The following is a 25,158-nucleotide window of genomic DNA, read 5'->3' as shown; positions in this document are numbered from 1 at the left end:
AGAAGTGTGAAGGGGCCTATCCAAGTTTTAAAATATTTAAAAAGTGAATGCACGTTTCCTTCCATTGGAATGATTTACATCTATAATGTAGCCTATGTAGCCTATATGGTCTATACCTCTAATGCGTGATCTGTCATATTTAAGCACAAGACAACCTCGATTTTTTTCAGTGTATGGCGTAATGGAGAATGATTGCCAGTACACAGTGCTGGCCATATGACGATTAATAATAGCCATCCACATAAACTGTGATTAAAACACCGCGTCTTGTGACCGCCGAGTATCGAAGCACCGGACACCGGACACCGGGTATCGGATGCTGGATACCGAGTACCGAACGCCGAGCACAAGTATCTATAATGCGTCACAGTCAGTGCACTCCAAAGGTCGTACGCTGAACCCAGATGCGGAGACCCAAGACGGGATCCAGTGCAGATCGGCGGGGCGGTGATCACTGATCACTGCCAGCCGAGCAGATCGTTGTGTGAATCACGGCGCGTGCTGTTATTGTTATATGTTCGGAGGCGTTTCGATTTCTGGCCTTTTGGCGATATCTATATGGGGGCATTCATTAAAGTCACAAATACTTAATAAGTATTTAAATAAAATGACTTTTTAATCAATTACAAGTTCGATTTGTGATGCTCGAACGCTTGGCACTTGATTTGCATGCTATTCGCATAAGATGTCACATCTTCACGGCGCAGGAGTGCTGCTGGTGTTATTTTATTAGCCCCGCTCGGAATCTATATAGTATGTTTGGCATTGACCTTGAGTCCCAAAGCCCAAACTTGCCAAATGTCACACTTTCTTCGATGCGTCACATTCCATGCAATATCCCATCCGATCGGATCGGATCGGTCAGATGTAAATCTGTCAGGTATTTACGATCCATATCCAATGTCAGAACGAGTTTGTTTGGGTTTATTTGGTATCAGTGACTTTATTGACAAGGTTTCAACTTTGAAAACTGTCGCACATAAATCATTAATCTGCTTAAAACTATATTTGTGGCCTTAGAGAGTTCCATAGTTCCGGTAACTGGTAGAACACACCCCAAAAAGTGTCGCCGACTAGACGGGAAGAAGGATTTTGCCGCAGACCAGGGCCAATAAGATCAGCACGAACGGCAACCGGAAATTTGGTGACGAATTGCACAGTTCTCCGCGACAGTTGCAGTACATCATTCCATTCTCCTTCTTGCAGCCCTCCGGTAAGTCCATCAATCGATACTTCTCCTTCCAATGCTTCCCAATATAGTCAAAGTATAAATCCACCTGGGTGGCACAGCCTCGCCTCACCCTGATCCACTCATTTCCATTCACCATTGTGGTCAGCATGGTGGTCGAGCACATGGTTGAGTTCGGGCATTCTCGCACTCTTCCCGGCGGATTATCAGCAGAGCCGCACGACGTCTCCTGATCGGCACACTCGTAGCACCGGAGTGCCTCTGAAGTCGCCAGACCCGCGATCAGCCAGGCCATGCAGATCCGCAGTGGGAGTTCAGATCCGCTGCCCATGATCTCCGGACGCACACTACCCAGCCAGCTAACGAAGTTGGAGGACTGCGATTAATGTGAAGAGTTTTTCGTATGTTCGAGTTTCAGTGATTAAGCCGGGGAATACACAACTGCACCAAGACCCATTTGATATGCGAGCGAAATGCGAGTTTATCTCAAACGGCCATGTAGCCTCTTGCTTTTGGAGGGCGTTTTCTCGCAGTGCTGTGAATTAGATCATTATGCTAGTAAAGCATGCTTTGCTCGCCGTGCGGTCACTGACGCAATCTCGGTGGCTCTCCAGCCCTGATCTGTTGCTCGTAGTAGCTATCACGAAAGTAAAATGTCTATGAAATGATTGTTATGCATTAATAATTCAATTAAAGAATCAGTTCTATAGAGACGCTGGTTCACAAGGCTTACATATAAGAAGCTTACTCAACTGAACTTTGATAAGCGAGTCGACCAAAAAGGCGACATTTTCGTTTCGGTTTAATCTTTAAGCACATAATGAAGTGCTTAGTTTACTTTATTTATTTTTATTTTGAACTAACATTCATTATGCTAAAGCATATAACATATACATAACATAAAATATAATTCGTATTCACTTCAAATATCTTAAATATATTTAATAACAATTTCTAGCTACCTCCTAATTTCCGCAACCGTTGAGTTGTTTAAGATGCTTTCCAGCAGATCGCAATCAAAAACTGCGTTATTTTTTCGGAATTCCTGTTTGGAATCTAGAGACCTCTCCGCCCGACTCCGCGCATGATTTACGGGAATCTTCACCTCCTAATTCTTTTGACCGTCTTTAGCATTTGGCGCACAACAATTGAAATCTTTATAGGCTGTGCATCCTAACAATGCCTATAAATTAGTCTCATTTTCGCGTGGGCTTTCGCACACATTTCGCTGTCATTGCTTCGAGAATCATTTTTCTCCTCTCAGATTGCGATTTTGTGCGTTTTTTTATTTTGCTTTATTTATTCGACGATTTTGCTGTTTGCTTGGCAGGGAATTGTTTAATTTTTGGTTTAATTAGTACACTTTGTGGCAGAGCGATGTCAGCTGCTGTGAGCGAATAAATCAGAATTGCACGTCTATAAATATTGGTAGCAGATGAAGCCAGTTTAGCCACCGAATAATGCCAATGGCAATAGATGGATCGCTTTTGGTAGCACTCGGCGCATTCACATTTTAAGTACCTGCGATTTATGCCATTGATTGCTGGCCATTTGTTTTGCCCAAAACGGATTAATTTACAAAACGAAATTTTGCTGTAATTCAGTTGCACAAATGGCTGACTCGCCAACTGGAGCAAAGGCCCAGAAACAATGAAACAAATTACCAATCACCAATCACAATGAGTCGTAATTAGATACGGGTTGGCTGTATAATATCGAAATTCCAAAAACCTGGTACACGATACACCTGGGACACTCGGGACACTTGGTCCACTAAATAACCCGAGTGTTGGCGGGTTCAAAGCTCTCGAATTATTGATCAATCCTGCACGGCTGGGCAACTCAGTTCCTCTCCTTGGCGATGCTAAGTAAAATCAATTTCAAAGCAATTTCATTGCGGCTCTTGTATGGGGATCATAAAATAAATTTGTATATAAAAGGAAAAGTCGCGTGCAAATAAATTTCCAGGCTGACAAGTGCGAAAAAGAGAAATGTGATGTTATTTCACCAGGTATTTTCAAGATGAGATCAGCGCAATGGAATTTCGATATTTTTTTGAGCAGCGGAATTCCACTTCCACAGAACTCCCTACTTTATCCATTAATGCCAGATAAATCCAGTTGGCTGGACCGCAGAATTATCGTTAAATATTTAACTGCAGGCGCCGTCTGCTGGCAACAACAACCGCGTATAGTTGCCAATTGTCAGTTGTAAGTGATGATAATTTGCCCACTCGCATAAATTTGCGGCTCGAAGGACGATTTGTACGAAAAGTAATGGTTTGGCAGGGGGAGTATGTATTCAAACAAGATTAATTAATTACCCGCAAAACACCAAATTACGCACCATATTGCCAGGGGCAGTCTCACCTTATTTATTTCAGATGAATAATTTAAAATACTCGAAACAAACCAGACTCTACGAGTTACAAAAAGAGAGTGAGTGGCTGAGGAGGGGGAGCATTGCTAACCTGTTGGCTTATCAACAAGTTGCAATTTTAATAGAATTTTTAATTCCACTTCGATGATCCATCGATTGTCTGGAATCGATTAAGTGAGTGACCAGGGTTTCTTAACCCCATGAATCATGGAGCATCATTCACTTGAGTCACTTCCTTACCACGGTCTGAATAATCCAAATATGCGCAAGGTTCCGCAAGTTCAAGAGTTCGAATCGATAAACCTTGTTTTGGGGGCGTGGCTGCCTTTTATTTCTCACATTGTTTCGATATTCTAGAAACTCGGATCTACCGCGATGTTGTGATTACCAAAATCGTCGGCTCTGACAATTGATTAATGGATATCGAATTGGATGCATTGATTGATTGACAGCCATTGTTGTTATTAATACTCATTAAAGCAAAACGGGCGTTTCATTGTTTATTATGCGGCTTAAATTTGATTTAAGCGACACTAATTACCTTTGATCCCATTGGATTTGCTGAAATGTAAACAAATTGAAACTCGTCTGGCCAATCGATCTTCATTGAATGGAGCAGTTGAATGTCTTTTTCGGGGATCATCTCTTCTGGGTTCGGGCAGCTGATTCACAAATCGTTAAATCCACAGGTGAATGACTGCCGTGCATCGATTTAGTTCGGGCTTCTAAACAAAAGGCTAACATTTTGAAATAATAAAACGGAAATTACATTAATTCGTTGTTATGTATAAGACTAATTCAACATTTTGAATGACTTCTTCATGGGACTTCTTCGAAATTGTTTATTTTACAAACATGTTATCAATCAATCGTAGTATATCTTAATACATAACTAATTATGGTATTTAAACACATCTTGAGTAATGCCATTTGTCTCCTGCAGATGTCGCCCCCAATTCTTGAACCGGCTCCTCGCGTCGACTTGCATCTCAGAAAGGTTAAAGGCGATCCGCTGCTACTGCCAATGCAAACTAGTTGCCCACTAAGTTGTTTCCAAATGGCTTGTTAGTATGCAAAGAATTCTAGACGGATGAGCTGATATCGATTCGCTAGCCACCGAATCAGCCCGCGTCGCGCCCATATTAAAGCCATCTAAACAATCTCGTCTTGGGCGTAAAGACCGCGATTTATTATCCGCAGAACAATCGTCGGCGGGGACGCAAACTAAAATGGCCAGCGGGTGCATTGGGGTCGAGTCAGATGTAATCAAGTAGTCGATATGGACACACGCTTGCTGACTGCACTTTTGATGATCGCGGCTTGCAGGGCCGAGGATCCAGATCTGGATCAGGATCAGGCGAAGATCACGTTTAAGCCGGGCCGATATGTCCCACGCCTGCATGGTGCCACGGGTTGGTATATTCCGGATGATAGTGGAAAGTACCGACACGATCCCAGGCCATATGACGGCGGCTACGGAGATCGTGGTGTTCCCTATGACTCCGATTTGAGCGGCATTTTCCGGAATGCCCAGCGCCAACTGGAGGCAAAGGTGCAGGAGGCCGGTGAAGGTCTATCCCTCGGGCCACGAGATCATCTGCGATTTATGATCGACTTTAACTTCAATGGCACCGGCTGGCAGATAATCCAGTTTCAATGGGTGCGAGATGGCGACGAATCCCATCCAGACACCAAGGAGTACAGCTACTTGACGGAGAACAAGCTATGGGACACGGATCAGGCCTATGAGTACCAGGAGCCCGACGATGGCTGCCATGTGAACTGTCAGCCGGAGACGGGGGAATACCCGCTGCAAACGGAGCCTGTTCAGGAGCCAGTGGAGCAGCCCACTCAGGAGCAGCAACCTTCAAGAACGAACATCAATTCAGAGCAGGATGTAAGTGGTCAAGAAAAGCTATAATTTTAGAATTGTTAAGCACTTTCCTTTTACTTTCCTTTAGCCTGGCAAGATTCATGATACCATCAATGAGGTCCTGGAGTACATACAACAACGAATCCTGCCTACATTGCCAATCAAAGGGGAGTAAAATTATTTCAGACAACATAGCGTTCAATAAATAATTAAAGAAAATAAACAGAGTTTTTTTTAATCTGAAGGTACTTAAATATTTTTTCACAGCTCAAATACATAACATAATAAAACCCATAATGAACTATTATGATGATTCATTCAATGTGGTATAATTAAACCAACATACTGACTTCAGAAACAGAATGTAGATAAATAAAAGTAGTTGGAACTCTTGATTGAAACACCTTTATATTCCTATGGCACATCAATTTATTCAATTTAAACTTTTTACACTTGTAACATCCAGATTTATTTCTTCGTCTTGGCATTTGCTTCCAAAAAGGCGAGTAACTTTTCCACATAGGGCGGTGCTGGTGGCGCAGTGGGCAGATGGGCGGCACTTGGCACAAAGCCATTGTCATCCGCCACATAGTCCACGCGGTAGAGGATGCCATCGGGTCCAGTGTACTCGTAGAATCCTTTGGAGCGCAGACCCTCCTCCTCGGTAAGCTTTTCGATGCGTCCACTTTCCTCGCCCAAGATGCCGTTCTCCGTTTCCCAACTATAAAGCATGGTTTTAAAATGCATCACATTGAATGTTACACAATACCCACAGATAGTGATAGCCATCCACCTCCACATCGTCTTCCTGGCGGATGATGGCCCATCCGTTGCCTCCTTCGCCGGTGCCACGTCCCTTGGGAAGATTGGCAGTTGGATCGGCAATAGCTGGCGGCGGTGCAGTGGTGGGTCTTGGTTGAGGCCTAGCTGACGTTCTCGGCACTACAACTGCCGCTCCACCACCACCTGCCCCGGATCCACCACCACCACCGCCACCGCCGCCACCACCGCCTCCACCACCCCTGTTCTTGTCCCCCACATAGCGCCCTGCATCGCCGGAGTAATCCCCACCAGGACGATCGTCGTGCTTGTACTTGTTGTCCATGTGCACGTAGCGTCCATCGTTGCCGCCCGAGTATCGTCCATCGCCTCCACCGCGATAGCGTCCATCGTTACCGCCGCGGTAGCTACCATCTCCGGCACTCGCCCTTGTGGGCGGAGGACGATACCGTCCATCGTTTTGGGCCAGAACGGCAGCCACGAGGGCTATAACTAGAACAATCTGCATTGGAATGCATACTGAACTTTGAGGTATCTAAGGTAAGGTAAGTCCAACTCACCGCTACGCGCAGCCACATCGTCGAAGATGAGCAATGAAAAGATCTAGCCGTTGGCCCCCAGCTTTATATCTTTCGGATGCAACCCCATACGCCCACATCTCTAAGCAGCATCCAGCATCCACTCCGAGTGCATTGCTGTGTCTAATTGCAACTGATCCGACCGGTGACTTGATCAATTAAGCGTCTTGGTTTACGAGGCGATTAATTCATAATTTGTTGGAAGGCTGCTTTCCGATCTGATGGCTCAGCGATAGAAGCGATTCAATGGAGATATATTGCAGCGTTCTCAACCTGGAATAGCCGGCTGTTGAAATTTCTTGGAGGTACTACCACGATATTCGGACGATGTCCACTCTTCAAAACATTATGCAATTCCCAGCCACTTCGACTTCATTTATGCCAAATGCCTGAAACTAGGCAACATAATATCGAAAGCCCTGTAATGATCATTAGAGATGAGTCAATGGATAAATAGATTCTTTTCATTTGGAATAGAGTAACTATTATACTATGAAGAAAAGATTAAATATTAAGTCTGCTATGAGTGTAATGATTTCCATTTAATATAATATTAATCACAAGCATGATTAGATTGGCCGATATTATACATCGAATATGAAAATCTACGGAAAAGTTATGTATTTCATTTATTTCTTTTACTTTCTTTAGGAAGTTTGGTGAGTTGAAGGTCAAGGAATTGGACCCAAGTGAGTTAAATCTTATCTAAATAAAGGCAATTTCCAATATTTTTACAACCGCATAAGAAATCGATTCAAACGCGAAAGTAAATTAGAAATCAATACATTAGTTCAGATAGCAAGACGTCATAGTTTGATTGCACATCTACCACTTGATTAAGTCTACTTAAGCCAGTATTAAATTCCACAATGGCACTCTGCATTTGTTGTTGTATGGTCAGTTTTATTGTTCATTCGCACACGTTTTGTAATTGAGTAGAACCACGTAATTCGATTGTAGAAGTCGAGGTGGATACCTAACCACGCCGGTTGTTGAACCCACCGGGCTGCTCTTGCGGCGGCGGCGGAGCGGTGGCCAAGTAGGCCAATGCCTTCTGGATCGCAGGCGGGATGGGTGGCGGCGTGGGCAGGTGGTCGCCCTGCGGCTGGAAGCCATTCTCGTCCGCCAGGTAGGTTATCCGAATCGGAATGCCCTCGGGTGAGGTGTACGAGAAGGAACCCTGCGCAACCTTTGGAGCGGTAAAAGGGCAAATGCAAGTTAGTGGCAGTTCGTTTGGCCAACTGGTAGCCTGAAAATGCCAGCCACGACTGTGAATGGAGTTCCCCTACACCCACCTGGCCGGCATTATCGGTGCCTGGATTCTTGAGGTAGCCCTCCTCCTCGGCGTTGATCCCATTGCCCGTCTCGTACAGATACTTGTAGGAGCCGTCGAAGTTGACCTCCTGCTCCTGTCTGATGATGGGAATGGGTTCTCCCGGCGCCTGTCCTCTCACTTGGGGCCTGGCCTGGGCCAAGCTGAGCAACAGGGCTGCTATGAAGATCGGCTGAAAGCACGCGGATGCGATATCAGCATGGAGTATCCTAAAGTTTATCTCTTCCACCTTACTGTGTATTGCATGTTGAACCGAACTGTATCCTGTGATCCTGGGTCCTGGTCGTCTGCTCCGACTCCGTCTCGATCCGTTACTGTGGCCAACAGAGGCGACTCTTTGCATATTTATACCAAATCGGTTGAACTTTTGCACACAGACACTATTGCAGCTGGAGATTAACGAGTGAACGCCTAGCATTTTGAAGACCCGCCGATCGGAAGCCTCTTTTAGGTGGCTCTTGTCGGAGGCCAATACCATCTCCCATGGAGCGCAAATGAACCGAACCGGACCGGGCCGAATCGAATCGAATCCACCCACAAGTGCACGACCCATCCGATTTGCTGCAATTTGTCGAATGAGTTGTCTACATGACAGCCACAGTGGGAACTCTACTTTACCATTAGAACAAACATAAATATAGTTAAATATAATATCCCACAGCATTAAGTTGTTATGCTGGAAGTTAAGTCAGCAAAGTTGCATCGTCTATAGCTTGCTGACCTAATACTATTAACTATCCTCGCTAGCCATCGCCCACTGTGCACCTGTATTGCGAGGGGCGTTGGAGGCATTATGATCATCTCGGATCGTGTTGAACATGACCAGCTTGGCATTCATAACTCTTCCTCGGCAGCGTGAGAGGAATAGGGACAGACTGATGCATTCCTACATCAATTTGTCAGCGCAGTCATTAGACATTTGAGTCAACCGATGATGATCATCATTGGCGGGATTATGACTGCCACCTGACCATGATCATGTCTGGCTGGCCAACTGACTTACTCGCCAGCTAACTGAATGTGGCAAGTGCCGCTTGACCTTTGCGGCAGCCGGGCAGATGTTTCTTGAACAGGTCCGGCCAAAAGGCGGTAATGACTGGGCCGGGGCGTTCCGTTGCCAGTTGAGCAAATGTCAGTTACCGCCGAAGTGGAGGTGGAAGTGGAAGTGAAGCCCCAAATGACCCACCGCCCAATGCTACGTGAGATGGTTTACTTCGATTGCGGTATTGTGTGAAAGCAAGAGACGGCGCTTGTTTGTTTTTTTGGTATTTGGTGTTTTTATTTGGCTATTCAGGTGATGAGGATCGTGTCAAGTGGCAGCATCGTGGATCGGATGGGCGGCTCTATCCGGACTTCTTGTTGAACAGCAGGGACAGGAGCTGCTGCTTGATGGGCTTGGTGGTTGTGGTGTCCGTGGTGTAGGTGTAGGTGGGGTAGGACGGGGAGGTTGTATAGGTGTACGTCGTCGTCGTGGGCGATGAAGGCGTTGTGGGAGTGCTGGTTGGGGATGTAGTTTGGGTAGTTGCCATTGCGATGGCCAGGACAGCGGAGAAGCAGACGAGGACAGCGAAGAACTTCATGTTGATTGGCTTTGGTGGGCTTTTAGGGTTTGCTGGCTGGCTGTTGCTTATCGACGGAAGAGCTGCTGAACTCTGAGTGTGTCTTTCGCTGGTCCAGGCCACACTATTTATACCCACATTTTGACTGGAGCCGTCGTAGTATGCCCTGTAATGTTTGCACAAATGGTTCCTTAACCGTTTGCTACTTGCTCTTCCCCCACCAATGTTGACCGAGCAACTCATTGTGAAATGCATCCAATGTTTGATCCCCTTCCATTTTCCGAAAAATAAAAGTTTTTCGGGTTGGGAGTGTCAATGACTTGGTATTCTTATTAGCTTATTCTTATTACTATCCTAGAATATATGCCGTTCGTAGCTACTCGGCCACTCCATCGAGAAGGCAAAGTCCGGAAGTGTGGCCAGGAACTCCTGGCTCAGCGCATCCCGCTTGTCATGTGGACTGACATAGTGCCCAGAGACGCCCATCTCGAAGACCGGTTCATCGAAGTTGCCATCGTCCTTCTAAGAATCAATTAGTTAGTATGGTTATCAGATCGACCCATTAAATACGCACAGAAAGTTCCACGAAGAATTCGATGGGAGTGTTATCAATGCCGTAGGTTAACATGACCTCCAGAGGAGGCCTGTAAGTGGCCGGATTATCCAGCATTGCGGGAGCAAACGTCCACCGGAGTAGTTTTACACCATCCAGTGGCTTGAAGAATAGACCCATATTCGGCGGACCAGTCAGCCGGAACTCATAGCGCACCTGATAGCCACCGGACAGAACTGTCTTGCTAAGGAACTCCAAGACCGTTGGATACGGCAGTTCTACGGGCTCCTCTCGATCAAGCCAAAGTGCATGCTTCCGGGCACTACAATATCGGTAGCAGGGAATACCGCACATCAGCTCGGAGTCGCAATCCTCGCCCAGGCGTACCAGGTTGGTCAGGTTCATGTGATCGCGGAGAGGTGCCTCTTTGTTTCGATCCCCCAGATGGAAGTAGTAACCAGAATCCTCGAGGCTAATAGAACCATTGTACTCGAAAAATTTGCGATGCACTTGCTGTTCGGACAAAGAATCGAACTTAGACATCTATCTAATGATGCTGATTAGTATTCCACTCACCATGAAGTCGGCACGCATGACATTCGTTTTGGGCCGGTACGGGAATCCAACATCCGAGACGGTAATCATGCAGAAAATGAACATGACCAGTGCCAGGCCACCCAGCATGCAGTTCGGTCGACGAAAGACATTGATTAGGGGAGCCTAAGTGGAACTGATTACTAGTAAATAGTAAATATGTGTATAACTATCTTACAGCAAAGGATAACGCCAGAATTGTGCCAAAACCACAAAGGGCGCCGATTAGTATATCCGGATTGGTGGAGACCCCAAAGCGACCAGTCATCGGAATGAGAATAAGTATGAACATGTGGAACAAGTAGGCGTGGTAAATGAAGGGTATAATCTGGAAAACTATCAGCACCAGGGACCACAGATAGCCTAAAGTAGTGGCATAAATCATTAGAAGTTTCCCAGGAATATATAAAGCTAACTTACCGCGACAATGGAGACGGGTCAATAGGTTAATGATTAGTGCAGCAACGTAGAAAATGAGAGAGATCAGAAATAGATAGGCACTACGGTATTTAAGCGCCGTTGCACCCAAACACAAAATGGCCAAAAGGACACAGTTCGCATGACCCACAATATGCAAGTAGTAAGTATGGGGAATCTTCTTCTGCAGAGGATAGCTTAGTATAGCAAAATAATTAAATAATTAATTAATTACTATACTTACACACTTCTTATGCGTCAAGTAGAGGGTCATTGGCAGAACAAGACCAATAACCGATGGACAAATGTAGAGGCCAATGACCAGCCAGCTGTTGCTAAAATAGGTCAACGTTCTATTTCCCCAATCATAGAAGGTGGCCATCAGCAGGGGTAATGCCACGGCGAGGAGCACACCAGCAAGGGCTAGCAGGAATAGGAGTCCAAAGACGCCGGCATAGGTGCCCATACTCTGGCCAGTAACCCGGGACATTCGCCATAACGAGAGGCAGACCAGCAAAATGGCACCGAACGAGAAGGAGAGATTCAGGGCCAAACTAGTCGACTCCTGGTAATGGACAAAGAACAGTCCAATAAAGTCGAAGAATACTGCATGTCCCGCCGCGTGTGCCTGTTGAATGATTACTATAAAAAATGGACGAAAGCCAATCGAAAGAGGAAGCCCACCTCTGTGTCGTACATTTCCTCGGCATTTGAAATACTCCATACCAGGGCCAGTAAATTGTCGCCGGAATTCTGCAGGGAATCGAGACTTATCACCGCGTATCGATCGAATTTCGTGTGATAGACGAATCCATTGTATACGCCGGCCATGTCCAAGCCTGGAAGAGAATAGTTCTTAAGTAAGGTGTTTGAAAGGTATATACTCCCCATAGATTCCCACCTGGCACAACTCCAAAGTCCCGAAAGATCCGGAAATCGGTATCCGATGGTATGATACCAGCCTCGAACATCTCCTCGGCCGTTGTGGTGGCGAACGGGTGCGGGGCACTGTTTCTGTAATGCTATGATAAGGCGGAAGATTAGATTAATTGATCAGCAGCCAGACGGGTGATATAGCAGCACCCATATCGGAAATGCGATCAGAGCATTCCCAAATATATGAATCACCAATTGCGTTGCCGACTTTCGGGGAGTTTTTAGCTGCACAAACATAGAAACTTACCTCCATCAGCCAGGGATGATTGGGACCGCCCTGGAAGAGCAGATCACGCCCACCAGCACCAGCGGAATCCAAGTTCAGCAGAGCCCTGTTTGGATAGCAAAAAGCGGGTTAGAGATTCCTGTGATCTCAGCCTGAGGCTCAAACTCACTTGCAGTTAGCGGCCCATCTGTGCTGCGTGATGAACCCATGTGATCCCTGCATTGGCTGCTCTTCGGCGCCATTGAAAAGGAATATAATCGGATGCAGGAAGGGATTCCCTGAAACGGCGACCAGACGCAGTACCTCCATCATTACCACAACCATGGCAGCGTCATCTCCGGCACCTGTGGACAATAGTTTTTGAAGGCCTATCCCAAATGCAGTCCACCATTAGACTCACCAGGTGAACCCGGCTTGGTATCGTAGTGACTATTGACCAAAAGGTAGGAGGTGCTATTGGAGCTCTTGGTACTCAGTCTAACGATCACATTCTGCACACCCTGATAGTGATTCGTTAGGCCTTTGATCAAGTAGGACCCGGATGCCCGTTGCACCTCCACCTCCATTTCATAAACATCGTCTCGCAGAACCTGGCGCACTTTTTCGATTTCAGCGAGCAGCAAATTCACAACGGTGACTTCATTATCAACATCACCCACCACACGGGGTCCTAATCGACTAATTTTCAGCAGTATTTCCTGAGCTCTCTCGGCCACGAATTGTCCCGGCTTATCCGCCTCTTCGGAGATCTTGATTCCGGTGGGCAAGGCCTGGAAAAGTGGGTATATGACGGCGAAGAAGAGCCCCACCCAGAACAGTAGGTAGGTGGGTGCAAAGTACCAGGAATACTGCTTGCAACGGATCTTGTCCTCGTCCACCTCGATTATCAGGTTCTCAGATCCCGAAAGGGACGGCTGTTGTAAGGGGGGAATATTATAAATTATCTCTCCGAAACGAGTAAATTCAGTCTAAAAAACCACACCTTGCCATCCCTAGTGGCTCCCATTTTTATTTACTTCTGAAGAGATTCGAGAACCGTCCAAGCAAGAGCACCTTCCACGACTCCCGACACACGACTAACTCGCCGGACATCTCCATCCGCAATTTTAAGTTGCGGCTCGGGTTTATGGTGCGATATGGTTGATATCTTCAGCATAGTATAAAGATATTCGATATTTATGGCGTAATGGCGAGTGTTATTCACGCTTTCGTATCAGCATGCGTACATAGCGAACACAACTTTCGTCTATGCCATCGATAAATTGGAAACCCAGCGTAACTTGTGAGGCCCTCGAGGGGCCAACGACGTGATTACCCAAAGCAAACCCAACCAAACCGAACCAATCCAAAAATCATAACCTCTGACTTTGCCCCATATTGTAATCGCACTTGTTGACTATTGCGGATTTATGCATTTATTGTCTCGCATCTGGTTGGCAGTGGAAAAAGCTAGGGCTGCAATTTCCGCTCCTTTCAGTCAGTTAGGAAGGTTTATATAATCCACACGAATACAAAACCTTAGTTGGCCGAAAAAGTCGTCTAATTGAAAATTAAGGACTTCTGTGGTAGGCATCGAAATATTTGGTATAATATCGAGTCCGCAAAGGTAGCGAAATGTGATTACTCATGTCAATATCATAAATGTGATTTGGTCAAATTTCGCCTTTCATTGAAACTAGGTAGTTAGTAACAGCTATTATTTTTATCGTAAGCAATTTTATAACGTTAATTTGCTATCCAAAGAGCTGAGATAAATATTCCATAACTTTCCTAAGTAAATAACATAACTGTTGAGAAATGAGCCACATACTTTCATTATTGATTTTATTTTACATATCTTAATACTATGTAATTTGATCTATCTCAGAATATGTATCTTTCATAGGAACTTGGCCACTCCATGGGATGGGCAAAGTCCGGCAGATCTTCAATGAATTTTCGGGTCGTGGCATCGCGTTTACTCAGATGACTCATATAGTGTCCAGAGATACCCAGCTCCACCACTGGCCCGTCAAAGTTGCCGTCGTCCTTCTGCAAGTACAAATATATAATATATTTGTGTATTAATTAAAACTAATTATATTGCTACTAACTGTCATTTCGAAATAGAATTCCACAGGAGAATTGTCGCTGCCATAGCCGAAGAATATGTGATATGGCGGCTTGTAGACCGATGGATTGTCTAGCATTCCCTTGAGGAACGACCAGCTGAGCATCCTTACTCCATCCCGAGGCTGTACAAAGAAACTCATTCTCGGCGGCCCCGATGACACTTCAAAGTAGTATAGAGCCCTAGGAGCAGACTCAGTTCCCAATACAGTCTTGTTTAGGAACTGCAAAACCGGAGTACCAGGCAAATCGACGGGCTCATCCCTAGGTAACCAACGGGCATCCTTTACGGCGGAGCACCAACGGTGGTTAAAGCACGGCAAGCCGCAATATATCTCGTTTTCGCAGTACTCATCAACGCGCGTAATTCCAGTGAGATTGATCTTATCCAGCAGAGGATTCTCAAAGCGCCTGTCCTGCAAGTCGAAGTAGTAACCACTGTCCTCCTCCGTCGAACTCGTAAAACTTTCGATGTACCTCCTAGAAACGCAGGAAAGCTCGAATATTACAAGAAGGCCTTTGATCTCCTCCCACATTTGACTCACCAAAAAGTGGAGGCGCATCACGTTTGTTGTGGGGCGATATGGAAAGCCCACATCCGAAACAGAAATCATGCAGAAAATGAACATAACCAATGTCAATCCTCCAACCATGGCCTTTGGTCGCCGGAAGAGATTCAACAGAGGAGCCTAAAACGATGTATTTGTCAGCACACAATGTTCTCTCACAGGAATGGCAGATCCCTACCAGAAACACCATTGCCAGAATAAAGCCCAGCGCGCACTCCAAGGAGATCAACAGATCGGGATTAGCATCCATGCCCTTGCGACTCGTCATCGGAATGGTGATAACCAGAAGAGCATGGAACAGGTAGGTGAAGTACAGATAGGGAAGTACCTGGCACACACAAAGCACCAGAGCCCAAAGATAGCCTAAATGAGACGGAACGTGTGTCATTAAAGCACTTTTATCTCATTCCGTTCTTACCTTTATCATGAAGTCGAGTAGCTAGGTTGATGATCAAAGCTCCCAAGTAGAAGAATACACACATCATAAAGAGATACGCAGTGCGAATACCTACGATGGTTAGTAGAATGCACAGCACAGCCATGAAAACACAGTAGGCATGTCCTACGATCTGCAGGTGATAGGTGTGTGGTATCTTCTCCTGAGTAGAAAGGGAAAGTGTTCATCTGTAACTTGGGAAAGGAAGTTCCGGGACACTCACGTTGGGTCTCAGGGACAAGTAGAGAGTCGCAGGCAAGACTAGGCCAATAATAGAGGGGCAGATGAAGAGACCAATGACCAGCCAGCTGTTGCTGAAGTACGTCATGGTGCGATCGCCGGCATCGTAGAACACAGACATCAGCAATGGAAAGCCGAGGGCCAGCAAGAAACCCAGAATGGCGAGGAGGAACTGCATCCCAAAGACGCGGGCGTAGGTGCCCAAACTCCGATCCGTGACCCTGGCCATGCGCCACAAGGAAAGGCATATAACCAGAATGGCGCCCAGCGAGAACGAGATATTAAGAGCTGTGCCAGTTGACTCCGTATAGTAAACGAAGAAAAGACCCAGATAGTCGAAGAACACAGAGTGACCCTCGGAATGAGCCTATTGAAAAGTAATTAGATGTATAAGGTATCAAGATCCCCATATAGAAACCATTTCCTCTGTATCGTACATTTCCTCCGCATTGGATATACTGCGAACCAAAGAAAGCACATTATCGCCAGTGTTTTGCAGAGCACCTCGTGAACTAACCTTGTAGCGATCGAACTTGGTGTTATATACGAAACCATTGTAGCAACCAGCCATGTCCAGACCTGAATCGAAATATATAGATCGATATGTGGAAACTGGTACAATACACCTAGCTATATGGGTCACCCACCTGGCACTGGTCCAAAGTCACGGAAGATACGGAAATCTGTGTCGGACGGTATCAGATCCGCCTGGAAGATTTCCTCGGCCATTGTCGTGGCAAAGGGATGCTTGGCACTCTTTTTGTATTGCTAATGTGAAATAGAAAGCGATTTTTATTGGATATCGGATCGTAAATGGCTATAAGACAGGCGCGCCTGTAAATGCGCTTTCATAGCTTTATGGCTCGGTCATTAAGATAAAATTCAAGTGGAATGCGCGATTTAGACTTGCCTTCATTAGCCAGGGATGGTTGGGACCCCCCTGGAAGAGAATTTCACGACCACCAGCTCCGGCCGAATCCAGGTTAACTAACGCCCTGATTTGGAATTGCCACATTATCAGTTGCCATGGAAGGTGTAATAGTTCACTCACTTGCAGTTCGCCGACCATCTATGGTTGGATATAAACGAGTGTGAACCATGAAAGGGCTGCTCCTCGGCGCCATTAAACAGGAATACTATTGGGTGCAGAAAAGGCTCCTCGGACGTGGCCATTAAGCGGAGTGTCTCCAGCATGGTCACAACCATCAACTCAGCATCTCAGCATCCAGTTCCTACAGAGAACATAAAATTAAATCCTTAGTTTAATAGATGACTTGGATTACCTAGCCACACTGCTGGGCTTGGAGTCGTAATGACTGTTGACCAATAGGTAGGAGGTGCTGTTGGAACTCTTGGAACTCAGTTTCACCACCACGTTTTGAATGCCCTGGTACATGTTAATCATTTGCCAATGGAGAAAAGAACCACTGGAGCGCTGTACGTCGACCTCCATATCATAGAGATCGCTTCTCATCTCGTCCCGCACCTTTGATATCTCGCCAAGCAAAAACTGAACCATTTCCACCTCCGTCACGTAATCCCCCGCTATCTTGGGGCCCATAAGATCCAGCCGGATCAGTATGCTCTCCGCCCGCTGGGCCACAAAGGTACCCGGTAAGTTGGCCTCCTCCTCTATCTTGACTCCAGTGGGCAGGTGGTTAAACAGTGGATAGCACACTGCGAAGAATAGTCCGACCCAGAAGAGCAAGTATGCTGGTGAGTAGTACCATTCCAGTTGCTCAGAGAATCTGGACTTTTGCTTAAATTCGATCAGCGTAACATTGCTGCAGCCCTCCTCAGGATCTATCCCTCCGGTAACCAATTGCAGGGTGTTTTTTTTGTTCTCAGTGTACGATGTTTCCGAGTGCTCGGAAAGCTTATCCTCTTCAAAACCTCCATTGTGCTTCTCCATATTCTCCATATCGCCGACGTACTGCGTTTATCAGCATCAAATCACAACGAGGAACCGCACGCGACTGAGCAAAAAACTCTCCGTGCTTATCAAATTTAAACCTTTTGATGGCTGCTTGGGGATTGATATCCAACTTGCAGCCCACAAGTCCCAGTATATTTATGATGCCCATTATAATCTCAATCAATTTTATAATCTTCCTGGAGTCAAAGTCTTCTGAAGTCTTACTAGAACAACTTTAAATAAATAACTAATCAGCAATATGCTGAAAAGTTAAAATTCATTAAAAATGTATTCAAACTTTCTAAAATATGTATCCTTTAAATATTGCGGGCCATTCCATTGCATGAACATAGTTGGGTAGATCGGACAAAAATTCCTTAGCATGTGCATCCCTATCAAATTCGTAGCTGATAAAATGTCCAACGACTCCGATTTCCATGAGAGGACCACTAAGATCACCATCGGTCTTCTGAAAAAGTAAAGATTTTTAAACTGCTCACTTTGAAAATGGAAAACGTACCATCAATTGAACAAAGAACTTCAGGGGACTTTCGTCTATGCCATATGAAATGTATGCAACGTAGGGTGGTTGGTATGTATCCTCCAATAGTTTTCGATCGAAGGACCAATCCGTCACCTTGGCAACACCCACTGGCTGGATGAACACGTTCATTTGGGGCGGTCCAGTCAGCTCAAACTCAAATCGAGTGGTCTTGCCATCCGGGAGTACCGATTTCTCCAATAGCTCCAAGGTTATATCCCCAGGTATGCTAACATCACGAGGCAGCCAACCAGCTCTTCTTCGTCCACCACAAAAGTTAAAGCACGGAGCCCCACACATCACGTACTTATCGCAATCAGGCTCCATTGAGGTTAGACCAGTCAGGTTGACATTGAAGTCCTTTAGCGGACTCAGACCGCGTCTATCCTGGTATATGAAGTAGTATCCAGAATCACTGTGAGTCACCGTTCCATCGTAGTCATAGAATATTCGTTTAGTTTGCTGGAAAAGGATAGGTTACCTTAAAAACCTCATAGTACTTATAGAAAATATTTTACCATGAAATGAACACGCATCACGTTGGTCTTGGGGCGATATGGGAATCCCACTTCCGAAACAGCAATCATGCAAAAGATGAAGGTCACCACTCCCAAACCAAGGAGAATGAGCTTTGGCCAGCGAAATACATTGATGAATTGAGCCTAGAGTTCCGTGGTTAAGAGTAAACCTTTGAATCACTTAGAGCAACAACACTTACAACAAATCCCAGTGCAAAGTACGTGCAAAAGCCACACAAGAGTGCTATAATCAGATCCGGATTCGAGCTTATTCCGTTTCTTCCAGTTATCGGAAAGAATACGACCAGCAACATGTAGAACAGGTAGGAAAAGTAACAAAAAGGAATCACCTGAAAAGATACCACACTGATGGACCAATAGTAGCCTAAAATGTTTGCAACAAGTTAAGACCAGTTTTTGGATAAATGATTACCATATCTCTTACCGCGGTCATGCAATGTACTTATCAGATTTATCAACACAGCACCTCCATAAAAGATCAATGATATGAGGCACAAGTATTGGGAACGCGTACCAATAGCCGTTAAAATAAGAATCAACAAGGCCAAAAAAACGAATTCTGCGTGCAAACTCATTTGGATGAGATATGGGTGGCTCAGCTTATTCTGAAATCGATTGAATGAGCTATGGCAAGGATATCAGATGCCTTATCAATTGTCTTACATTGGGCAGCAGGGTGAGGTACAGGGTCAACGGGAGTACCAGCCCGATGATGGCGGGACACACGTAGAGGCCAAAAACCAACCAATTGCTGGTGAAGTAGGTCAGAGATCGATCTCCAGCATCGAATAGAACCGCCATCAGAAGAGGCAGGCAAATGCTTAGCAATAAGCCCACCACGTGCAGTCCCAAGATAATAAGGAACTGGATCAAAACCTGGCCAATCGATACCTTCTCCGACTGGCAGGACATTCTCCAGAGAGAGCAACCCACCAAAACCAAACTTAGCACTCCAATCACGGTGTTCAGGACAATGCCAGTGGACTCCGTGTAGTAAACAAAGAACAGTCCGAGGAAGTCAAAGAAGACGGCATGGCTATCATCAGTTTTCTGAAAATTAATTTAGTAATTTTTATGAAATAGGTATTCATCGATTGTTACCTCTGTCTCGCTTAATTCACTGGCATTTGCGTAAGCCCGTGCAAGTGCAAGAATGTTGTTCCCCGTGTTCTGAATAGATCCTCCAGGAATTACTTTAAAGGTGTCGAAAGCTGTATGGTATACATAGCCATTATTGGCCTGTGCGATGTCCAGACCTGTTAATTTTAATATTTATATTTATATTTTAGTTCATGGCAATATAAGCTTACCAGGCACGTTTCCGAAGTCCCGAAAAATGCGGAAATCCGTGTCGGATGGTATAATACCAGCCTGCCACGTTTCCTCGGCTAGTGTAGTTGCAAAAGGATGTTTAGCATGCTGCCTGTAGTACTACACATGAGTGCAGTTCAATAGAAACAATACTATTAGATAGTATAATTATAAAATACGATTCTTTGCTACCTTCATCAGCCAAGGAGTATTGGGTCCACTCTGGAATAATAGATCCCGCCCACCGCTGCCGCCCGACTCGAGGTTTATAAGGGCTCTATGATAAATGTTTATAACTAAATTGTTTGAAATACTAGGCCACTTTTGAATCACCTGCAATTTGGAGCCCATTTGTGTTGCGTGATAAAGCCGTGGGCTCCCTGAAGGGCGTTTTCTTCGGCGCCATTGAACAGAAAGATAATTCCGTGTTGAAATGGTGTCTCGGATGTCGCCATTTGTCGTAGGACCTCCAACATCACCACAACCATGACGCCATCATCTCCGGATCCTAGTTATTCTACACTTTAAGTATATCTCCTTATTGAACTTGGATTTCTCATACCCACCTGGACTTCCTGGCTTTGAGTCGAAATGACTGTTGATCAGCAGGTAAGACTCACTCTGCGACTCCTTCGTACTTAACTTAACGATGACATTCTGGATGCCTTGGTACATGTTCCACATACCCGCAATCAAAAATCCACCAGAAGGCGACTGAACCTCAACATCCAGCTCATAAAGATCGCTGCGCAACTCCATTTTAATCTTTTCCACTTCGGCCAAGAGAAACTCAACCGTTTCTACCTCATTCGCTCGACTGCCCACAACTTTGGGTCCAATTCGCTCAAAGTCATGGAGCTGTTTCTCTGCCCTTCCCGCCACGAACTCTCCCCGCTTTGAAGGTTCCTCAGCGATGGTCACCCTTTCCGGAAGTCTGTTGTACAGTGGGATCACGATGGCAAAGAAGAGCGCCAGCCAGAGGAGTAGAAAGGAAGGAGCATAGTACCAAGGCAATCTTCGCCTGCCCTCGGAATTTTCCTTAAACTCCTAAGAAACAGCACTTAGCATCGAAGTATCCTGTTTTCAAGAACACTCATACTCACTCCATCAATCTTCTCTCTCATGATAATATCTTCGGAAAGTCGAACTGCTCTGATTGCAATATCAGGAGAAACTAAACGTTTGGTCCGCAAAGGCAATGCATTAAAGCCTCCCAAGATATATGGGCTATAAAGATAAAATTGTGCAAAGGCGAAACATATTACCTTATCACCCAATATATTACCAACTTTACGTTTCTTTGTATTTTTATCAGCGCATGCGGAGAGTAATGGATAAGGGTTTATTATCATATGGTCAATGGCATTTTAATACATGTGGTCTACAAAATTTAAAGTTTACTATTTATCCGCAATATAATAGGATCAGGAATGTTTTAAGACTTCAGTAAGGAAAACTTATAACCGCTTAAAGATAAATACATTTTTTTACATTTATGGGATTCTCTGCGTTTTTGGGATTCTCTGCGTTTATGGGATTCTTTGCGTTTATGGGATTCTCTGCGATTATGGGATTCTCAAACTCATTAATGGAACATAACATTCTCTTATCCGAAATATTTAACAATTTTCATCTAATGGTTCCCTTTGGGAGGTGATGGATGGTGTATGTTGTACAATTGTAAATGGAAACCTACTGCTATGTAATGCCTATAAAATATATCGCTTAAATATAGATGGCCATTCCATGACGTGGACAAAGTCGGGAAAGGCGGCCACAAAATCTTTAGCCTCTGCATCCCTTTCGTACTCGAAGCTGACCCAGTGTCCCACAGCTGCGAGTTCCAAAGTGGGAGTCTCGAAAATACCATCAGGTTTCTCCATATCAATAAAGAACTTCAATGAGGTATTATCGGTTCCATACGAATGGAAGATCTGGTACGGCGGCTGGAACTCCTCCGGTTCGTCCAGCATTTTCCTGACAAATGACCAGTTGTCGACCTTGGCGGATCCCACCGGCTGAATAAACAAATTCATGTGGGGCGGACCGGCCAAGTCGAATTCGTAACGAGCGACTGTTCCGGACTCCAGCACCGTATATCCCAGGAAGTCCAGTGTAAGTTCACCGGGTAAAATCACCTCCGATTCGCGGGGCAGCCATCCATCCCACTGGCGCCACTTGCACCAGCTGTAGTAGAAGCACGGAATGCCGCACATCACGTAATCATCACAGTGATTGGCCACCGGCTCCAATCCGGTCAGGTCAAGTGCAGAGTCCTCGAGTGGGGCGAATGCCCGCCTATCCTGGTAGTTGAAGTAGTAACCAGAATCACTGCGACTCACGGAACCATCATGCTCGTAGAAAATGCGACGAGTGTGCTGTAAATGATAATCCATAAGATATGGACCAATCGTTATGGAATGATAACTTACCAAGCAGTTGGCTCGCATCACATTTGTCTTGGCTCGGTAGGGGAATCCCACTTCTGAGACAGCTATCATGCAAAAGATAAAGGTCATTACTCCCAATCCGAGAAGTATGAGCTTTGGCCACCGGAACATATTAATCAGTTGAGCCTGTGAGATTAAAGTTATAACTACTGATAAAAAACTAAATATCTTAGCCGAAACTAACCGCAAATCCCAGAGCAAAGAAGACGCAAACGCCGCACAGTAAACCAACGATAAGGTCTGGATTTGTACTATAGCCATTCCTGCCCAGAACCGGAATGAAGATCACGAGGAACATGTAGAACAAGTAGCAGAAGTACGAGAACGGTAGCACTTGCAGAAACATCACAATCGGCACCCAATAGTAGCCTGGATTATAAATCAAAGTCACAAAATCACTTAGATTAATCGCTATACTATAACTTACCACGATCGTGCAGCGTGCTTAATAGGTTAATCAGGAGAGCCCCTCCATAGAAGATCATGGAAATGAGGCACAGGTACTGGGAACGCAGACCCATGGCGGTCAGGATGAGAGCCAACAGAGCCTGGACAACCAGGTGAGCGTGCAAACTGAGCTGCAGCTGGTAAGCCTGGCTAAGTTTTTCCTGCAAATTAATCAAAAGTTAGACCAGGTTTGATGGATGATTACCAATAGAAAAGTACTTACATTGGGCAGCAGGGTATAGTAGAGGGTCAACGGGAGTACCAGCCCGATGATGGCGGGACACCCGTAGAGGCCAAACACCAACCAATTGCTGGTGAAGTAGGTCAGAGATCGATCTCCAGCATCGAATAGAACTGCAATCAGAAGAGGCAGGCAAATGCACAGTAGAAAGCCCACCACGTGCAGTCCCAATATGCTGAGGAACCAAATCGAAATCTGAGGAAGAGATGCCTCCTCCGACTGACGGGAAATTCTCCAGAGGGAGCAGCCGACCAAAACCAGACTTAGAACTCCAATCACACAGTTCACAACAATGCCCGTGGTCTCCGTGTAGTAAACGAAGAAGAGTCCGAGGAAGTCAAAGAAGACGGCATGGCTATCATCACTCTACAAAATCCTTACATAAGAGTACTATTTGCGTATTCTTAAATGGATGGACTCACCTCTGTGTTATACAACTCACTGGCATTGCTGTAGGCACGCACCAGAGCAAGGACATTGTTTCCGGAGTTCTGGATGGATCGACCAGGAACATTCTCATAGGTATCAAAGGCTGTGTGGTAAACATACCCGTTCTCGATTTGGGCAATGTCCAGACCTTCGAAATGCCACATGGTTATCAATGCCCCCATACGGAATGTGTGACTCATCTACTCACCAGCTATGTTACCATAATCTCGGAAAATTCGAAAGTCTGAATCAGAGGGCAAAACCCCACTCTGAAAGATCTCCTCCGCCATTGTGGTTGCGAACGGGTGCTTCGCGTGTTGCCTGTAGTACTATAAAATGTCGGTTTAGTATATATCGGCCGTAAAATAAATGACCATAAATTCGACCATATATGTATATGGGTTCCTAAGAAATTATAGCACTCACCTTCATTAGCCAAGGATTATTCGGACCGCTCTGGAATAACAAGTCACGTCCTCCGCTTCCGCCCACTTCGAGGTTGATAAAGGCCCTAAATTAAATTATGGTTGAAAACAAAAGATCAAAAACTCCGCTTTTTCGACTCACTTGCACTTTTCCGCCCACTTGTGTTGCGTAATAAAGCCATGCGAAGCCTGGAGAGGATTCTCCTCAGCTCCGTTGAACAGGAAGACAATTGGATGCTCGAAGGGAATCGGCGATATCGACATTTGGCGAAGGACCTCCATCATGACCACAACCATTGTGCCATCATCACCGGAGCCTAAGGGCCTCGATCAGAACCTGGTCTTCAAATTGGCAAAAGGATATAACTCACCTGGGCTTCCTGGCTTTGAGTCAAAATGGCTGTTGAGCAACAGGTACGATTCACTCTGGGAGCTCTTGGAACTCAGCTTGACGATCACATTGTGAATACCCTGGTACATGTTAACCATGTCGTTAAAAACGTATCCACCCGTTGGTGACTGAACGTCCAATTCGAGGTCGTAGAGGTCACTACGCATCTCTGCACGAATCTTTTCCGTTTCGTTTACCAGGAACTCAACCGTGGTCACCTCGTTTGCATAGCTGCCAGTTACTTTGGGTCCAATGCGGTCGTATGTGTACAGATATTGCTGTGCCCGCTCTGCCACGAATTCTCCTGGCCTGTGTGCCTCCTCGGATATGGTCAGCCTGTCCGGAAGTCTGTAGTAGAGCGGGATCACGATGGCGTAAAAGAGCGCCAGCCAGAGGAGCAGAAAGGAGGGGGCATAGTACCAGGACAAACGCGGCCGGCGGACGTATCCTTTTCGCAGCGAAAGGGATTCGACTAGTTCGGTGTCGATGGGATTCTCCTGATAAGTACGCAAGCACTGTTAATCCCTTCCCCCACATTATTCGACTAAATCAAAACTCACTTTATCAGTCTTTTCCTCCATGGTAAGATTGTGGGATAGCGGGAGCCAAGTCAAACCCTTCCGATGCCCGATCAACGCATAACTGAACGTCTGCACCCCGGGCATATCGACTCGAAGCCTTCCGCCGTACTAGAGACC

At 45.6% G+C, this 25,158-nt stretch overlaps 9 protein-coding genes across 9 annotated transcripts; 1 reads left to right on the top strand and 8 right to left on the bottom strand.

Moving 5' to 3' along the window:
- Window positions 1-923: 923 nt before the first annotated feature.
- LOC6608827 lies at window positions 924-2,481 on the bottom strand. The gene is made up of 2 exons (XM_002033505.2): window positions 2,152-2,481; window positions 924-1,826 (listed from the first exon to the last, which is right to left on the bottom strand). Exon 2 carries the CDS (start codon window positions 1,518-1,520, stop codon window positions 1,074-1,076), a length of 447 nt encoding a protein of 148 aa, XP_002033541.1. The 5' UTR covers window positions 1,521-1,826; window positions 2,152-2,481; the 3' UTR covers window positions 924-1,073.
- On the top strand, window positions 1,140-5,664 carry LOC6608826. Its single transcript, XM_002033504.2, has 3 exons — window positions 1,140-1,213; window positions 4,512-5,465; window positions 5,530-5,664. Exons 2-3 carry the CDS (start codon window positions 4,848-4,850, stop codon window positions 5,614-5,616), a joined length of 705 nt encoding a protein of 234 aa, XP_002033540.1. The 5' UTR covers window positions 1,140-1,213; window positions 4,512-4,847; the 3' UTR covers window positions 5,617-5,664.
- Window positions 5,665-5,852: 188 nt separating this feature from the next.
- Window positions 5,853-6,861, bottom strand: LOC6608825 (larval cuticle protein LCP-30). The gene is made up of 3 exons (XM_002033503.2): window positions 6,782-6,861; window positions 6,215-6,723; window positions 5,853-6,162 (listed from the first exon to the last, which is right to left on the bottom strand). Exons 1-3 carry the CDS (start codon window positions 6,797-6,799, stop codon window positions 5,910-5,912), a joined length of 780 nt encoding a protein of 259 aa, XP_002033539.2. The 5' UTR covers window positions 6,800-6,861; the 3' UTR covers window positions 5,853-5,909.
- An 820-nt stretch (window positions 6,862-7,681) lies between these two features.
- On the bottom strand, window positions 7,682-8,473 carry LOC6608824 (endocuticle structural glycoprotein ABD-4). Its single transcript, XM_032715726.1, has 3 exons — window positions 8,367-8,473; window positions 8,095-8,304; window positions 7,682-7,988 (listed from the first exon to the last, which is right to left on the bottom strand). Exons 1-3 carry the CDS (start codon window positions 8,376-8,378, stop codon window positions 7,776-7,778), a joined length of 435 nt encoding a protein of 144 aa, XP_032571617.1. The 5' UTR covers window positions 8,379-8,473; the 3' UTR covers window positions 7,682-7,775.
- A 912-nt stretch (window positions 8,474-9,385) lies between these two features.
- On the bottom strand, window positions 9,386-10,004 carry LOC6608823 (DNA-directed RNA polymerase II subunit RPB1). Its single transcript, XM_002033501.2, has one exon. The coding sequence runs from the start codon at window positions 9,944-9,946 to the stop codon at window positions 9,476-9,478; it is 471 nt and encodes a 156-aa protein (XP_002033537.2). The 5' UTR covers window positions 9,947-10,004; the 3' UTR covers window positions 9,386-9,475.
- LOC6608822 (endoplasmic reticulum metallopeptidase 1) lies at window positions 9,995-13,488 on the bottom strand. Its single transcript, XM_032715724.1, has 12 exons — window positions 13,400-13,488; window positions 12,818-13,331; window positions 12,587-12,761; window positions 12,439-12,523; window positions 12,157-12,277; window positions 11,940-12,094; window positions 11,500-11,883; window positions 11,259-11,439; window positions 11,017-11,201; window positions 10,821-10,964; window positions 10,266-10,757; window positions 9,995-10,213 (listed from the first exon to the last, which is right to left on the bottom strand). The coding sequence occupies exons 1-12, from the start codon at window positions 13,421-13,423 to the stop codon at window positions 10,046-10,048; spliced, it is 2,628 nt and encodes an 875-aa protein (XP_032571615.1). The 5' UTR covers window positions 13,424-13,488; the 3' UTR covers window positions 9,995-10,045.
- Window positions 13,489-14,224: 736 nt separating this feature from the next.
- On the bottom strand, window positions 14,225-17,852 carry LOC6608821 (endoplasmic reticulum metallopeptidase 1). Its single transcript, XM_032715727.1, is given in 13 exon segments — window positions 14,225-14,448; window positions 14,511-14,973; window positions 14,975-15,006; window positions 15,072-15,215; window positions 15,274-15,458; window positions 15,514-15,694; window positions 15,755-16,138; window positions 16,209-16,229; window positions 16,289-16,350; window positions 16,419-16,539; window positions 16,682-16,766; window positions 16,823-17,003; window positions 17,065-17,852. Coding segments are annotated over 13 exon segments (2,655 nt in total). The 5' UTR covers window positions 17,693-17,852; the 3' UTR covers window positions 14,225-14,280.
- A 104-nt stretch (window positions 17,853-17,956) lies between these two features.
- On the bottom strand, window positions 17,957-21,251 carry LOC6608820 (endoplasmic reticulum metallopeptidase 1). The gene is made up of 12 exons (XM_032715725.1): window positions 21,181-21,251; window positions 20,644-21,124; window positions 20,411-20,585; window positions 20,270-20,354; window positions 20,077-20,197; window positions 19,868-20,022; window positions 19,430-19,816; window positions 19,191-19,371; window positions 18,946-19,130; window positions 18,746-18,889; window positions 18,207-18,689; window positions 17,957-18,155 (listed from the first exon to the last, which is right to left on the bottom strand). The coding sequence occupies exons 1-12, from the start codon at window positions 21,199-21,201 to the stop codon at window positions 17,988-17,990; spliced, it is 2,586 nt and encodes an 861-aa protein (XP_032571616.1). The 5' UTR covers window positions 21,202-21,251; the 3' UTR covers window positions 17,957-17,987.
- Window positions 21,252-21,396: 145 nt separating this feature from the next.
- On the bottom strand, window positions 21,397-25,127 carry LOC6608819 (endoplasmic reticulum metallopeptidase 1). Its single transcript, XM_002033497.2, has 11 exons — window positions 25,021-25,127; window positions 24,441-24,957; window positions 24,212-24,386; window positions 24,071-24,155; window positions 23,853-23,973; window positions 23,638-23,792; window positions 23,198-23,581; window positions 22,955-23,135; window positions 22,712-22,896; window positions 22,510-22,653; window positions 21,397-22,455 (listed from the first exon to the last, which is right to left on the bottom strand). Exons 1-11 carry the CDS (start codon window positions 25,123-25,125, stop codon window positions 21,787-21,789), a joined length of 2,721 nt encoding a protein of 906 aa, XP_002033533.2. The 5' UTR covers window positions 25,126-25,127; the 3' UTR covers window positions 21,397-21,786.
- Window positions 25,128-25,158: the final 31 nt, after the last annotated feature.

The sequence above is a fragment of the Drosophila sechellia genome, chromosome 2R, assembly GCF_004382195.2.
Source record: "Drosophila sechellia strain sech25 chromosome 2R, ASM438219v1, whole genome shotgun sequence".
Classification (NCBI taxonomy): Eukaryota; Metazoa; Arthropoda; class Insecta; order Diptera; family Drosophilidae; genus Drosophila; species Drosophila sechellia.
Note: the sequence above shows the minus strand (reverse complement) of the source record. Positions and strands in the feature narration are given on the sequence as shown.

Coding starts and splice junctions, on each gene's coding strand:
- LOC6608827 (XM_002033505.2), bottom strand. CDS start 1,520: ATGGGCAGCGGATCTGAACTCCCACTGCGGATCTGCATGGCCTGGCTG.
- LOC6608826 (XM_002033504.2), top strand. CDS start 4,848: ATGGACACACGCTTGCTGACTGCACTTTTGATGATCGCGGCTTGCAGG. Junction 5,466..5,529: donor ACATCAATTCAGAGCAGGAT/GTAAGTGGTCAA, acceptor ACTTTCCTTTAG/CCTGGCAAGATTCATGATAC.
- LOC6608825 (XM_002033503.2), bottom strand. Junction 6,163..6,214: donor GTGGATGGCTATCACTATCT/GTGGGTATTGTG, acceptor CATGCTTTATAG/TTGGGAAACGGAGAACGGCA.
- LOC6608824 (XM_032715726.1), bottom strand. Junction 7,989..8,094: donor GCACCGATAATGCCGGCCAG/GTGGGTGTAGGG, acceptor ACCGCTCCAAAG/GTTGCGCAGGGTTCCTTCTC.
- LOC6608823 (XM_002033501.2), bottom strand. CDS start 9,946: ATGCATTTCACAATGAGTTGCTCGGTCAACATTGGTGGGGGAAGAGCA.
- LOC6608822 (XM_032715724.1), bottom strand. CDS start 13,423: ATGGGAGCCACTAGGGATGGCAAG. Junction 13,332..13,399: donor GAGCCACTAGGGATGGCAAG/GTGTGGTTTTTT, acceptor CCCTTACAACAG/CCGTCCCTTTCGGGATCTGA. Junction 10,965..11,016: donor TTCTGGCGTTATCCTTTGCT/GTAAGATAGTTA, acceptor AGTTCCACTTAG/GCTCCCCTAATCAATGTCTT.
- LOC6608820 (XM_032715725.1), bottom strand. CDS start 21,201: ATGAGAGAGAAGATTGATGGA. Junction 20,023..20,076: donor GGACTTCGGAAACGTGCCTG/GTAAGCTTATAT, acceptor TAAAATTAACAG/GTCTGGACATCGCACAGGCC. Junction 18,690..18,745: donor TGATGCGTGTTCATTTCATG/GTAAAATATTTT, acceptor ATCCTTTTCCAG/CAAACTAAACGAATATTCTA.
- LOC6608819 (XM_002033497.2), bottom strand. CDS start 25,125: ATGCCCGGGGTGCAGACGTTCAGTTATGCGTTGATCGGGCATCGGAAG. Junction 24,156..24,211: donor AAGTGGGCGGAAAAGTGCAA/GTGAGTCGAAAA, acceptor AATTTAATTTAG/GGCCTTTATCAACCTCGAAG. Junction 23,136..23,197: donor ACTATACCCTGCTGCCCAAT/GTAAGTACTTTT, acceptor ATTAATTTGCAG/GAAAAACTTAGCCAGGCTTA.